This window comes from Prosopis cineraria, unplaced genomic scaffold (assembly GCF_029017545.1).
Source record: "Prosopis cineraria cultivar Desert tree isolate PC_DT_omini unplaced genomic scaffold, ASM2901754v1 PC1, whole genome shotgun sequence".
Classification (NCBI taxonomy): domain Eukaryota; kingdom Viridiplantae; phylum Streptophyta; class Magnoliopsida; order Fabales; family Fabaceae; genus Prosopis; species Prosopis cineraria.
In genome coordinates this window covers 37,854,423-37,868,200 of record NW_026555332.1, presented here as the reverse complement: position 1 = coordinate 37,868,200, position 13,778 = coordinate 37,854,423, and the positions used below count along the sequence as shown (strand labels likewise).

At 27.8% G+C, this 13,778-nt stretch overlaps 1 protein-coding gene across 2 annotated transcripts; it reads right to left on the bottom strand.

Moving 5' to 3' along the window:
- Window positions 1-1,823: 1,823 nt before the first annotated feature.
- Window positions 1,824-5,779, bottom strand: LOC129285872 (protein TIFY 6B-like). 2 transcript variants are annotated; one of them, XM_054921829.1, is made up of 7 exons: window positions 5,526-5,779; window positions 3,835-3,992; window positions 3,172-3,407; window positions 2,973-3,063; window positions 2,561-2,879; window positions 2,394-2,454; window positions 1,824-2,116 (listed from the first exon to the last, which is right to left on the bottom strand). In XM_054921829.1, exons 1-7 carry the CDS (start codon window positions 5,608-5,610, stop codon window positions 1,996-1,998), a joined length of 1,071 nt encoding a protein of 356 aa, XP_054777804.1. In that variant the 5' UTR covers window positions 5,611-5,779; the 3' UTR covers window positions 1,824-1,995. The 2 variants fall into 2 exon arrangements, with proteins under 2 accessions (XP_054777804.1, XP_054777796.1); XM_054921821.1 differs by having other exon boundaries at window positions 2,561-2,885; window positions 5,526-5,775.
- Window positions 5,780-13,778: the final 7,999 nt, after the last annotated feature.

The following is a 13,778-nucleotide window of genomic DNA, read 5'->3' as shown; positions in this document are numbered from 1 at the left end:
CACAAATACTTAATATGCTTGGATTTAAATATATTAATAATAATATTATTAACAACATTACCAAGGCTTAAATACTTAACATTATATATACAATATATTTTTATTCAATCAAATTATGACAAGTAAATTTTAGCATATTAATAATAAGAATTTGTTATAAACTAAATATTCTATAAAATATTCACTTGAATTCGTTTAACTGAAAATAAACACACTAAGTATATATTAAAAAAAAAAGTGTTTAAATTCTCCCCTTCCTTTAATCCATGGCCATCCCACTGAAGAATACAATTCAGTGAAACCAGAAAGAATCAATAACTTTATATGATGCAGAATCAAATTCTCTTTTATTTTTGCTTTTCCAATTTGTGGGACACAGGCTATTCCATTAGAATTCCAAATTATATAGTGCTCGTTTGAATTTCAGTTAGGTATAATAGATTATAAAATAATTGATAAAGTAATAAATTTTAATTATAATTGATTATGTTATAACGCAATGTGTTTGGATATTATTTTTTTAAAATTAATTTTAACAAAATTGAAGATGTTTGAATAATTTAATCAAATTAATTTTTAGCTATATAAATTACTATATAATTTAATTTTTAAATACCAAATATTAATTTTTTAAAGATACAAAGTTTAAATTTTATTAAGAAAAAAAGAGAAAGAAGAAGAGTTTGGTTTTATTTTTATTAAATTATGTGCTTCTTTTATAATTTTTTTTGGGCTTGTCTTTATAATTTTTTCCAACATTTTTGACAAGCTTTTCCAACTCGATTCTCAACTTTTAAAAATAATAAATTTTTGGCATAAAAATTTATACTCCAAAAAAGTGGGTGTTTGGATAATTTTGTGGAGAATCAATTTTTTGGACCAAACATCGATTATTTTTGCTACCCAAACAGACAGACACTCCACTTGCACATTTTCACTTTCAATGATAACTAAACATTCAGATGTTTCACTTTGTCAAGAGAGTCTGGGGTGAATATTTCATGAACTATAAACATTAAATTTGAATGTTTAAGATTTTTTAAATTAAATAAAAAATATTAACATTTTATGCTGTTCGAATTTGATATGCATTATCATCAAAGGGGTATATGGGGCAAAAGATTTTTAGTGTTTATTAGAGGGGTAGCATGGCAAAATAAAAATTAGTCACATGTTTTAACTCTTTCATTAATGCCTAACCCCAAAATTTCAAATGCAAAAGTAGCTAGAAACAATGTTCACCAGATGTATTTTGGATGGCTTTCTGAGGGCGACAGAGTGGGAGGCAAAACGAAAGAAGAGACAATCAGAGAAAGAAGAAGGGGTCCACTGGATACAAATTGATGTTGGGGTGGGGGAGGAAACGTTGAAAATGAAGGGAAGCACCAATGATTCCATTGTTTATTTTTTCATTAGTTGCCGCATAAATTTGGGATGTTGCTGATATGGATGCCACATAAGCCACAATTAACAGAGTTAATGACAAGTAAGCAATGTCTAGTCTAAATCATTAACGATAAGGATCAAAGTTCTAAATGGACGGCACTTGAAAAGCTGAGTTATAAGAAGCTAAACTTAAAAAGACTGAATGATAAAAATTAAAAGTTGAAGGATGAAAAATAACTAATTTCCCTAATTTTCATCTTCCTCGTTAATCAATTTTTCTGAATGTGACTTTCATGACACAATGGATTTAGGCACAACTTTGGTAAGAAATCCAATAACTACGGTTAATGAATCTGAAGACAATTCATTATTGTACTGCTGGAGGGGAAAAATTGATTATACAGCATGATGAAGCATCAAAAATCATGAAAGTCGCATTTAAGTATAAGTGCTTTAAATAAATTAATCATATAAGATCTGTGAACAAAGAAAATATTAAATATAAAAAAAAAACTAGGACAAAAATGCTAAGGACTTTACCCATTAAAAACTAAAATAATTGCAAAATTACATGATACATAAACTTTATGTGCTCTTCTTGAGAGCTAGCTAGTTCATGGCAGGTAAGGAGCAGGAACCAGAAGTGATGGAGAAACCAATACTATCTGTTCCTGGAGTGCCACATTCTGGTGATTTCTTGTTCATAGAGTATGGTGATGTGCTTGTCACCCTGAGCAATGCAAAAGCATATCAGGAATCAGTAAAATTTTCAGACACATACTTCATCATGAAACAAGAATAACAGCCTATGTTAAACATAAAGACACGTGAACCTACTAAATAGTGTACCTGAAATATTTATATATCTATTGGTCCAAAAAAAGCATATTTCTATATCTCTTTCTAATTGATTTAATCTATATATATATAGATGGTAGATCAAATCTACCTCAAAATCTCCCTTCATTTATACCAATGTTTGAACTGGGAAGAATAGAAGCAATTACCTTTCCTTGCGCTTCTCTAAGAATCGAGCCAAGGATGCTTTGCGTGCCTGAGGCAAGTCCACTGAAAATACATAGAAACTTTGTTATCTATCACAATATCTAACTTAAGCTAGAAGTAGAAAATAAAAATAATGTAGTGTGCACACAGCCCAGAGTGCTGGTCATACCAGGTGAACCCATTTTTGTCGACGCAGATTTTGCAGAGCCTGCTACACTAGGAGACTCCAAATGGCTACTTGGGGCAGCAGAAGATGATGCTACTGGTCTCACTATTGCAGGTTCATTGGTGCTAGGAGATCCTCCCCCAGGCTGAGGACTAGCATGGAAGGTCATGGGAATTGGACTTGGTAAAGCCGAATGGTAGGATTGGCTTACGATAAACCTATCATCTTGTGCTGGCTTGGAGTTTGGTGTTTGCACTGGAGCTGTTGACACTGGCTTTGTATGATTTGGAGTACTCCCATTTCCAGCCAATAACATTATAGCCTGGGCCTTTTACAATCAGAATAAATAATCTAAAAACAGATTCGATCCAAAATTAAACAAAGATGATGAAAAGTTCAGACAAGATATATATACCTTCTCAGGAGATATGTTTTCATAAACACACACTGAACCAGCATAGAAAATTGTCAACTGAGTAGGTTTGCCAGAGGTTTTGGATGAGTTCCTGCCAAAAAATAAAAAATAAAAAAACTCAAATTTCAGCTCTATCACTTACTCTACAATGCCCTACTATGTCATTATGAAGCTTCAAAAATTTTAAACATGTTATTACCTTAAGTCAGTGGTGCCAACAACGGAACCATTAGCTGGAAGAACAGGTACAGGGGCAATCAAAGGGACAGTGGTACTAACAGTAGATTGGAGAACAGGACTCCTCTGATTTGATTGGTTGGAGACTGAAAATGTTCTGGCTTCTTGAGGGTAGCCTGAAATATTATCAACTTGTTGCATTGGATAAACTGTCATTCCACGCTCATTTCCTACTTGTTTTCCCATGCTTAAACTTTTCTGCAAAATTACAAGACGAGTGGAGGGAAGATCAGTTACAGAACTAGAATACAAAGAGCAAACGTAGTATCAATTGCAAAACATAAAGGGTATATTCGGATTAAGGAGAGAGGAGAAGGGAAGGGAAGGGAAGGGAAGGGAAGGAAAATTTTGACTGCTAAATTGAACCTACCTTCCCCTTGTCTTCCATTCTCCTCAAAACAAAAAACCACAACTCACACTTTTCAAACTTCAGCAATCAATAAGCATCAGGGAATTACAGAAGCATAGAAACTTCTCACAACTAGTAGAAGATGGAAAACTTGTCAAGAAAACGCAGGACTGGAATTTTCTATTTCGAGGTAAATTTTGCGCAGGGAACATTTGCAGAAAAAGAAGGTACTGTTATGAGATTTGATGCATTAATATGTTAGAAGCTCAAACGAACCTGGATCCCACCCAAGAATGGTTTCAGGTTAGAGTCAAAAGTATCCGCTGATGACGTGGTCTTTCTTGTCCCTGTCTTCCTGACAAGTCTTGAAGGACAACAATTGAGGAACAGCAGAAACTTGTTAGAAAATGACCACTGCATTCCTGAACCTGTTACTGTTGCAATAATTGGAGGTGAAAACAGTTTAGAACACCAGAATACCGCTCATAAATATAGTAATGAAGCAGAAAGAAAAGAAAAAGAGATGATTTTGTGGATGATAATGATAAGAAAACGCATAGATACCTTTAAGAACCAATTTGGGGAGAAACAAACAGTAGAGATTCCTTCTAAACTAAAACAATTTTATTAAGGATAGAAGTTCTCAATGCGATAGTGAAATTAAAGAGTATATATAACAAGGGCCAACTAATAACCTGGAGACTCGGAAAAACTACATCGACGAGTACCAACACATGAATCCCAGAAAAGAAGTAGAAGATCTGAAAGCAATTTATGTGTCAAAATCCTGAGTCCTTGTAATACTTCACATATTATATTTTCTCACATGTGACCAAGTACAGTACTTTATCGTTAACTTATGTCGGCAGAACCAAGCCAGGTATTAAAAAAAAAATGAAAATTTAGGAACCCATAATAAGAAAAGGAGTTAACTCTCTGGATGGGCATTTATTAAATGATAGTCCAATGTAACACATAACATAGTAGTATTAAATGCTCTTGTACTTTACGAGCTTTCAATATTTTATACTGTCACCATTTGTTTATTTTATATCCTTGTTTCTTACTCTAGGTACCTTATATAATTGTTATTTGTACGCACTTCATTCAAAGATTACTTTATTTCCAAAAGGCCACTCAACGCGGCTGAATAATTTATAAATAACTCTTCATGCCCATGTTAACCTTGAATTAAAAATTGAACAGGTAACAATTAAAATATAATTATTATACGCATCGAGGTTGTCCTCGTCATTTAAAAATAAAACCGATGGAGTCAAAATTCCAGTGGAAGCAGGAAAAAGAAGTAGCACATTTTACTATGAAAAGGTAGAATAATAGCACAGACAACTAGGACCACGTTTTTTTCTCTAGTAGGCAAATGCACCAACCATTCAAGAATCGCCTATATTGGTTACTTATTCCGGTCAGAACAAAAGCTAGATAAAAATAAAAGAGTTTAATTTCCACGAACTGACATCAGGTACAGAGTTCAATACTACAGGGAATTCTCAGCCATACACCAGAACTTCATCTCAGTGAAGGGAAAATCTATGTAATATTGCTTAGCTTGTTTATGTAATACTATATATCTGTTTCACTTTATTCAGTTTCTCGGAATTGATTTGCGCATTATTTATTTCCTTCTTTTTCTCGTTTGTTTCCCGGAAAAGTATACGGCCTCGGTAAAAAGAGAAGGCTGGGAAAAGACCTAAAAACCTCAGTTGAAGAGGTCCCCTTGCATGCATAGATTCAATTAATGAAAACATAGAAAAAGGGAAAACAAAACAGAATCTCACAACCCAAGCTAGCAAGTTTCCATTTTTTTTCCCTCCTTGTTAAAGAATTAGTTGTGAAAGCGAAAACTGAGGTTCAGAAGAAGTAAAAGAACGAAACCGTTACAAGAAAAGAAAAGACTAACCATTTCAGAAGCAGAAAATCAAAAAACAGAAGCAGAGAACCACTACCTGCGTCTATAGCTATATCAGCAGCATCCTCTTTCTTAGTCGCGGAACCAATCATTGTACTCAAACCCAGAAAATCCCGTTCCATGCGGGAAAAGAAGATTCAGAGACGGAAAGAGAATTCAAACGTGTAGTCGAGGAAAGAAGGAGAGTGAGTGGAGAGGAAAGGGCTGGTTTGATTGGGCAAGTGGGAGAGAAGAGAAGGGAAAGGAAGGAGGAGGAAACAGCAAAGGGGTATATCAATATGAAATAAAACGAAGAGGAATGAATATAAATAAATAATGAAAAAAAGAGACAGAGAGAAGCTCGTGGGCTCGTGGCGTTGTTTTTTCGCGCGGCGATGTGAGGAATGAATCGAGACCGTTGGATTTATAAAAGACGTGATGATATTTCGTGAAGAGGGTGGTGAGCGTGTTTTCGAGTGAGGCTTTGCTGGTCGGTGACCACGTGCGCCACCCAATCTCCATTCGCAGGGATTGGTGGGCATTTTTCACGTATATATCGCTTGAATATAACCGCATTATTATATTGTGTGTGTGAGTGAGTCTATTGCAAAATCCCAACAATAGCACTTGCCGTTCCATTTGACATGTGGTACGGCCACATTAAACAGTCTGCTTTATCGGGGAATACATTTTCCAAGTTCTCACTCCTCACCCTAGTAGAAACCGAGTCAATTTACTTGGTTGAATTAATAAATTATTAAATTTATAATTTAATTGATTTAATAAAGTATTTTTTATAATTGATTTGGTTATCATTTTAATTAATAATTTTTGAATCAGTATTTTGAACCTTGTTTCATTTTCAATACATTGTTCATAATATACAGTAAAATATAAGGCATTCAAATTTTTTTACAAAAAAATGGTCCATTGAAACTTTTTTTTGATCATGTACAAGCATTGAAAACAATCATATTCAAGCTTAATATTCATCATCACGTTACTTATATATGTGATATTTTAAGAGGATATAATTTAAAAGATGTATAACTTTATTAAAAGTTAAAAAAATTAATTTTTTTAAGAATTGTGAAATACTCCTTATCAATATCATATATTGTGAACTAAAGGGAGTAATTAGTAATTATAAACACATTAAAAATTGTAAAAAAATAATACATCATATTTTTTATTGTGTATAAGTATTTTTTTATTGAAAATAATTATGTTCAAGACACATAATATTTTAAAATTAGTAGGATGTTATTTATTTTAATAATTAACATTAAGTTGAAAACTAATGTTAATGCAGGTTTAAAAACTTTTTTTACCCATCGCCAATTGTCAAAAAAAGAGGCAACATTACCCCCACACACACGTGTTGTATTTCTCCACAATGTTTTTTAAGATAGCTCCTCTAAAAATGATTCTGGGGTTAAAATATACTTTAACCCAATATTATTTGATCAACCTGTAAAATGGATATAAAATATACATGATTGAAATTTCGGCTCTCTATAAATTGTGTAAATCATGTCGTAATTATGTTTTTTTATAAACATTTTAATTATGTTTTGAAGAATTGCAACTCGTGCAAACTACGACTCTGTGACTCTTTGATTCAGATAGACATGCTTGTAAATTTTTGACATCAACAATAATTTTAAATTTTAGTTTTCAGATTAATTTTTCAGGCCAAAAAGATTGAAACAGTAAGTCTACTAGGAAATTTTTGGTGAAACCCTATTAAAAATATTATTTATTTTATTGTTGGCCTATCAAAAATAAATAAAAATATATTATTTATGAATACTAGAGACATTGTATAGACAGAATTAGTTTGGGTTTTCATCATGTGATAATCAATCCGAATCATCCAGATTTATAAATTTTACTTTTTTTTTTTAATATTTATTAAATTAAAATTAATTTTTTTTAATAAATCTACCTTATCAACCATATGAATAATACAGATTTAATTTTATTTTTGATAAAAAATAAAAAAATAAATTTTTTATAATTTTTACAAATTTACTGTCTAGATGTGTGCAAAACAGTTTAAATTTAATTTTTTAAAAAAATTATTGTTTAAGTAATAATAATATTAAAAATAAAAATAAAATCTAAACTGACACTTTAAAAAATTAAAAAAAATTTGTGAGTTAAAAATTTTAAAATTAAACTATCCAGAGCAGTTCTAGATAATTAGTTTATAAAAATTTAACATTGAGTTGAATCATAAGATTAAATTCATATTGTCTGAGTTAATAATAAAATAAATTTATTATCTTTTATAACTTTTATTTTAATTATTATAAAATAAAAAATATTTTAATATCTAAGCAATCTAGATTGCTCATCAATGCAATGAGCACCTAAACCAAACCCTTGTTTAGACTTGACCTTAGTTTATCACTTTTTTGTCATGCTTTAAATCAAAATGGAGTCATAGACGTGCATTTTAATATTTTTTATTAACATTTTACATAAAAATTTAAAGTGATGACTTGTGTTGTACTATTGTTTATTACTAATAGCCAATGCAATCCATTACATATAGAAAAAAACAAAAATCTTCAAAGAAAAATTCATTTCCTCCTCTCCATTTACATGAGTACGAACTAAAACATAAATTCTCACAACAAAATAGAGCTTGGATATTGAGAACAGTTGCTAACCACTAACCACTTACAACTCTAATAATTAATTTGTAATACTAATTGATCTAAAATAATCCTGAATAGCCCTCTTTTCATTAAAAAAAATAATGAATATCATAGTTTTTAAATATAATTTAATTTTATATATTTTGTCCTTGCTGAAGAGTACAAGTTTGTGACTTGGTTTTTACTTCTAATCATAACAATAACATCATTGGTCACAGAATATAATTAAAAAAACGTTGAGGAGTACTACTGAAACATGGCCATTAATTATTAATTAATTTATGAAAATTCAAAGAGAGTCGAGAGATTCTATTTGTCCGTGATGGACAAGGACAACCAGGCTGGTCAGAACTCATTAGACGACAGAAACAACAAACGCGATCGCCTATTGCATTCAATTACTATTGTTATTAAAATATTGATAAAGTCGTCCTTATTTTAAAAATAAATTATAAATTTAAAATCATGATGCATGTTTCAACCACAAAGATCGAGCAGGGTGGGGAAAAAATTCAATTTCCCTGAAATACGATTAGAAGTTTAAATTCCATAAATAAAAACATCATGTTTGGTGCCTCTAATTATAACTAATTATAATCAAATTTAACTTGATAGTGTTAAATGTCATATAAGTACATTAACATAACCATAGACCAATAAAAATTGATAAAGCTTTGGTCAATGACATTAAATATTGTAGAATTGGATCTCGCCACTAATATAAAAAACATATTAGTTTACTATATTTGTGCTTAAATATATGCCATGACTTTATGAAAAGTATTCGAATTTAACTCACTTAAATTTTTATTTAAAAAATATAATAATGATATATTTTCTAAGAAATCTTATCATCATTGATGTAGATGTTTATTATATACACATTAATTCAAAGATAAACTTTTCAATATATTTAAATTTTAAATTTATAATCATAATAATCTCTATTTATTTGTTGAATGTTTAAAAAGTTATATTTAATCAATTTAATAGAGACGTTAGAGAAAAATAAAAGCATACAATAGAAAATAAATATTATTGCTAGTAATTTGTCAAGCTAATTTTTTAAATCGAATTTGTCCTAGATTTTTTATATGGACAAAATAGCTACTAGAATTTTCACAAAATTTGAATATGGTGAGTAGCTTAAATCTACTCACTTAATAAGTATCTCACATGATATGATGAAAATTATTTAATTTAATTAAACAATTGTAAGAGATTTTGTTCTATAGTACTAATAAAGTATCAAATCTTATATTTTTAGAGAACAACATGCATAGGGAGTGTTTTGATTATAAGAATTATTGTGAATTTTTGAAAAAATATATATATTGATAATTTTTCAGTATTAATGAAATTAGTAACAATAATTCCAAATCCGGTTGGCACACTTCAATACTTGCAAATCAAAATCATTTCTCAATTTGTTATGGGAAAATCACGAATAAATTTTTTCAAAATAAAAAAATGATAATTTAATTTTTGCAATATGTGATAATGCCTTTTACATCTCAAGGAACTTAATTGTTATTAAAAATTTTAATAAAATAATAAAAATACCTCTTAATCTCAAAAGGCAATAATTTTTTCGTTCACAACCTTAATTCTTAAATTTACAATTCTAATTTAGAAAATAAATAAAGTGATTTAAGATTTTACCACTATCTCTTACCATTTTCTTCAATCAATAAAGTGCAACAAAGTCTTGCTTATTTTGATCCTAAAATTTATAATTCTAATTCAATAAATGATTAAAATGATTTAAACATTTATAAATTTCTCTAACTATTTTTTTTCAATCAACAAAGTATAATAAAATTTTATTTCCTTATAAATTTAATTAATTTTTTTTAATATTCAATTCTTCAAAAATATTCGGCCAAATATTTCATTAGCAAAATCAACACTCTTGTCGTTAGTGGGATAACCAATTAAAATATTGTTTCCTACGAATTTTTAATCACAATGACAACAATATTACATTATTAGTTGTTGTTAATTTAAAAGTAAGCTCGTGACTCGAAATGATTGCACAATCCATGACAAAGCCATGAATATTTTTTTTATAGCACTTCCTCTATCCCTAAATACAACAAACAAATAGTTATTCTTAAATATTAAAAATTATTGTTATTGGTTAAATGCTTTAAATACGTCACAGCTTTTTTTTATTTATTTTTATAAATGCCCTTTATAAATGCCCTAGCGTAAAGTCATTAAGTTTAAATGGAGACACACCCTGATTAATTTATGATAGTAAAAAAAAAAAAAAGAGCTAAGAGGAATCGTTTGTTTTTGCCAACTTTTTTGTTTTTGGCCATCAGCTAATTAGAGGAATCATTTGAATGGCATAAAAAAAAAGTTAAAAGGAAGAACAAAATATCATAGTCACACAAAGTAGGGAGATTCAATAAATAAAAGAAAACAAAAAATAAATGAAACAAGGGTGTGGTGTGATCCAGAAAAGATGCGTGCTTAATTTCTTTTTCTTTTTTCTTTTGATACAACGCGTGCTTAATTTCTTATTTTCAGTTATCTTTTCTCAGAAAATAATGATGCGTCAACTTGATAGTATTTAAAATTCTAATTCTAACAACAGTACATACATGTGTGTATGTTTATGTGTATCTACTATAAATGATTAAGAAGAAGTCTGGAATTAATTGGCAAGAAGAAGAATAATTTGAAAAAATTTGAATTGAATTGAATCGAATGATGCCTATTTCTGGTTGTTATCTTTATAATAAATCAGTGTAAGATGCTAATAGTAGACTATAAGAGATCAGACAGGAATAGATTGAAATTTCAAGAGAATAATAATATAATACTATTATAAATAAAGTCAAAGTATAAATTTAATTTAGCCATCTAATTTTATAAGAAGTTTCAGTTTAGTCAATTAATTATATAAAATATTTTTTTAGTTCTCTAATTCTGATACTATTAATTTTAAATAATTATTTTCAGTGTTAATTATTGTTATTTAAAAAAAGTAAATTTAATAGGTCAACATCTAAAAATATTTTTTTTAATGTTAAAAAATTAATAATATTATTTTATGAGAATAACGATATCATGATTGAAAATGTGAAAAATATTTTATACAATTAAAAGTAATAGTAATAATAATTTATATAAAATTTTTAAAAAATAAATCTTAGCAAATATATAATAATAGTAGTAATTAACAAATTATACGTCTTTTTTTGTTTTTCTTTTTTTTTACCATGTGGCGGACAGCCGTAAAGGGCAAAGCAAGGGTCCGTCACTAGATTGATGGCCACATGCTTTGTAATAACAAGACCACCAAAGTTACACGCACGCATATATAATTTTATATTAAAAAATAAAATTACTCCTCCATCCGTTTAGTATCATATGTCATCTTCTGGTTTTTTTTTTTTTTTGGGCCAGAGTTTAACATCATATGTTCACCTGCTACTTTTTTTTAAAGAGAAATCACATCTGATGACTACACAAGTAAATTATTTATAAATAAGAATTAATAATAAATTTTATTTTAAAAAATTATATTTTTATTTAATGACAATTCATCTTAAATTGATCCTTGTTTCTAAATGATTTCTTTAAAGGGTCCTTGAATATGATTTTTTCTTTTTTTAATCATCATGATATAAAACATTTTAAAATATAAAAAATGAGGTTTTCTAAAGATATTTTTAATTAGGAAGGATAATTAATAAGGTTTTCTAAAAAAATAAGAATAACCATAAAAATGTATAGTTTTAAAAACATAACTAACTTATTAGCATGTACAAATTTATTAAAAGTGTCATGTAATGTAGAAATGGAAAATGCTATGCACATATACAGAGATGAACGTCTCTTGGATATGGCCACATTAATTAAAAGTTTACAAATTTTAAAAAGAGAGGTGAACACGTATAAAGTTTAGCACTATCAAAAACAAGTACTATTTGATGTAGTTTACCTTTTTATTACAGGGTAAAGATTCTTTTTTTTTTAATATTTTTTGAGAAGCACAATATTTTAAAGTATTTATTGAAGCATTTTACTTTTTAAAGTAATTAAATTAGAGTATTCTCTACTTTACCATTAAATCCCCATAGATGTCCATTAAATCAAAGTTTAATTAATTAAATTAGTTTTTCATCATGAACATTTATGGAAATTTAATGATAAGGTGGATGATGTTTTGATTTAATTACTTTAAGGAAAAAAATGTTTCAACAAATACATTAGAGTGTCAAGTATTTTTGGAAGAATGCTTCAATAATAAAAATACACATTTACCTTTCACTATACTCATTTCATTGTTATATATGAATCACTTTAACGACCTTTTTAGCGCTGACAAGGCCTCGTTGGACTAACATAAATCAATAAGGAATACAATGTGTTGTGTTGAAATGAAAGATAATTTCTTAGTTTACCTTTATTAAATTCAACATTCTTAAAAAATTTCTCTCACAAACACAACATTCACTTCTTGATATGGGATGAAATTAGATGGGAAAAAGTATAAAAGATATGGTTATAAAACATTGACACATTTTTTTTTTAACAACTCCCTCCATCTTAAATCAAAAGATATTTTTAGATAAAATTTCATATACCAACAAGTCTCATTAAATACGCTTAACAACTTATCTTTTCTTTCAAAATAAATATATAAACTTTCAAAAGTATTCATCATTTAATATATTAAAAAAAAAGGACAGAAATTAATTATAAAAAAGAAAGGAAAATATTAAATTTATATATTAAATGAAACTTTAATATACTAAAATGTCTTATATTTTAAAATAAAAATATTTTTTTAAAAGTATTTATAATTTAAAACAGGGATGTATTATTTTGATAAGATCAATAATAGCACTCTTCTAAGCTCTGATTAGTTCCTCTCAGGGAAAGGGAGACAGAGATATCAAAACACACTACATTGATATTGGACGCAAATTTTTGTGGGTATACTATTGGGCAAAATTTTTATTTTCAAATGTTTTTGAATAAGTTATATATTCATTAAAAATAATTCTCATTCATCAACCAGGTATCTTAACTTTTCATAATAAATACATAATTCATAAAATGTAAACTTTTAAGATAAAAATGCATTATATACTGCCTATGGACAACAATATAGACATTGATAATTAATTTATAATTCAAAAAAATATTTTTTAAAAAAAATTATATATTTTCAATTATAATTTCATTAAATGCTTCATACAGATACTTTGATAATGACAATTGAAATTTAATACGTTATTTTTAAGAAATGATAAATAAAATATGATACTTTCTTTTTATTAAAAAATTAAGGTATTTTGTAAAAGGTTGAATATTTAAAATTGCAAGGTATTTTTATTTTTTATTTTTAGGTACAATTATTATTGTTTTGAAAAATATCTTATTGAATAAATTACTTTATATTTATCTTAAAATTAATATCATATTAAATAAAGATAAATATAAAAAGATATAAATAATTTAAAAATAACTTACTATTTATCAAGAATGAAATTAAATTAAAATATTTTATATTTTTAATCGAGAAGGCAGTTGAGAAACGATAACAAAATTGCTCATTATTTTATATTTTTAATTAAATAAAACTTTTAAAAGATTTCATATGAAGTAATCTAGAAGTAAAATTC

Coding starts and splice junctions, on each gene's coding strand:
- LOC129285872 (XM_054921821.1), bottom strand. CDS start 5,610: ATGGAACGGGATTTTCTGGGTTTGAGTACAATGATTGGTTCCGCGACT. Junction 2,455..2,560: donor GACAAAAATGGGTTCACCTG/GTATGACCAGCA, acceptor ATGTATTTTCAG/TGGACTTGCCTCAGGCACGC. Junction 2,117..2,393: donor TTAGAGAAGCGCAAGGAAAG/GTAATTGCTTCT, acceptor TGCATTGCTCAG/GGTGACAAGCACATCACCAT.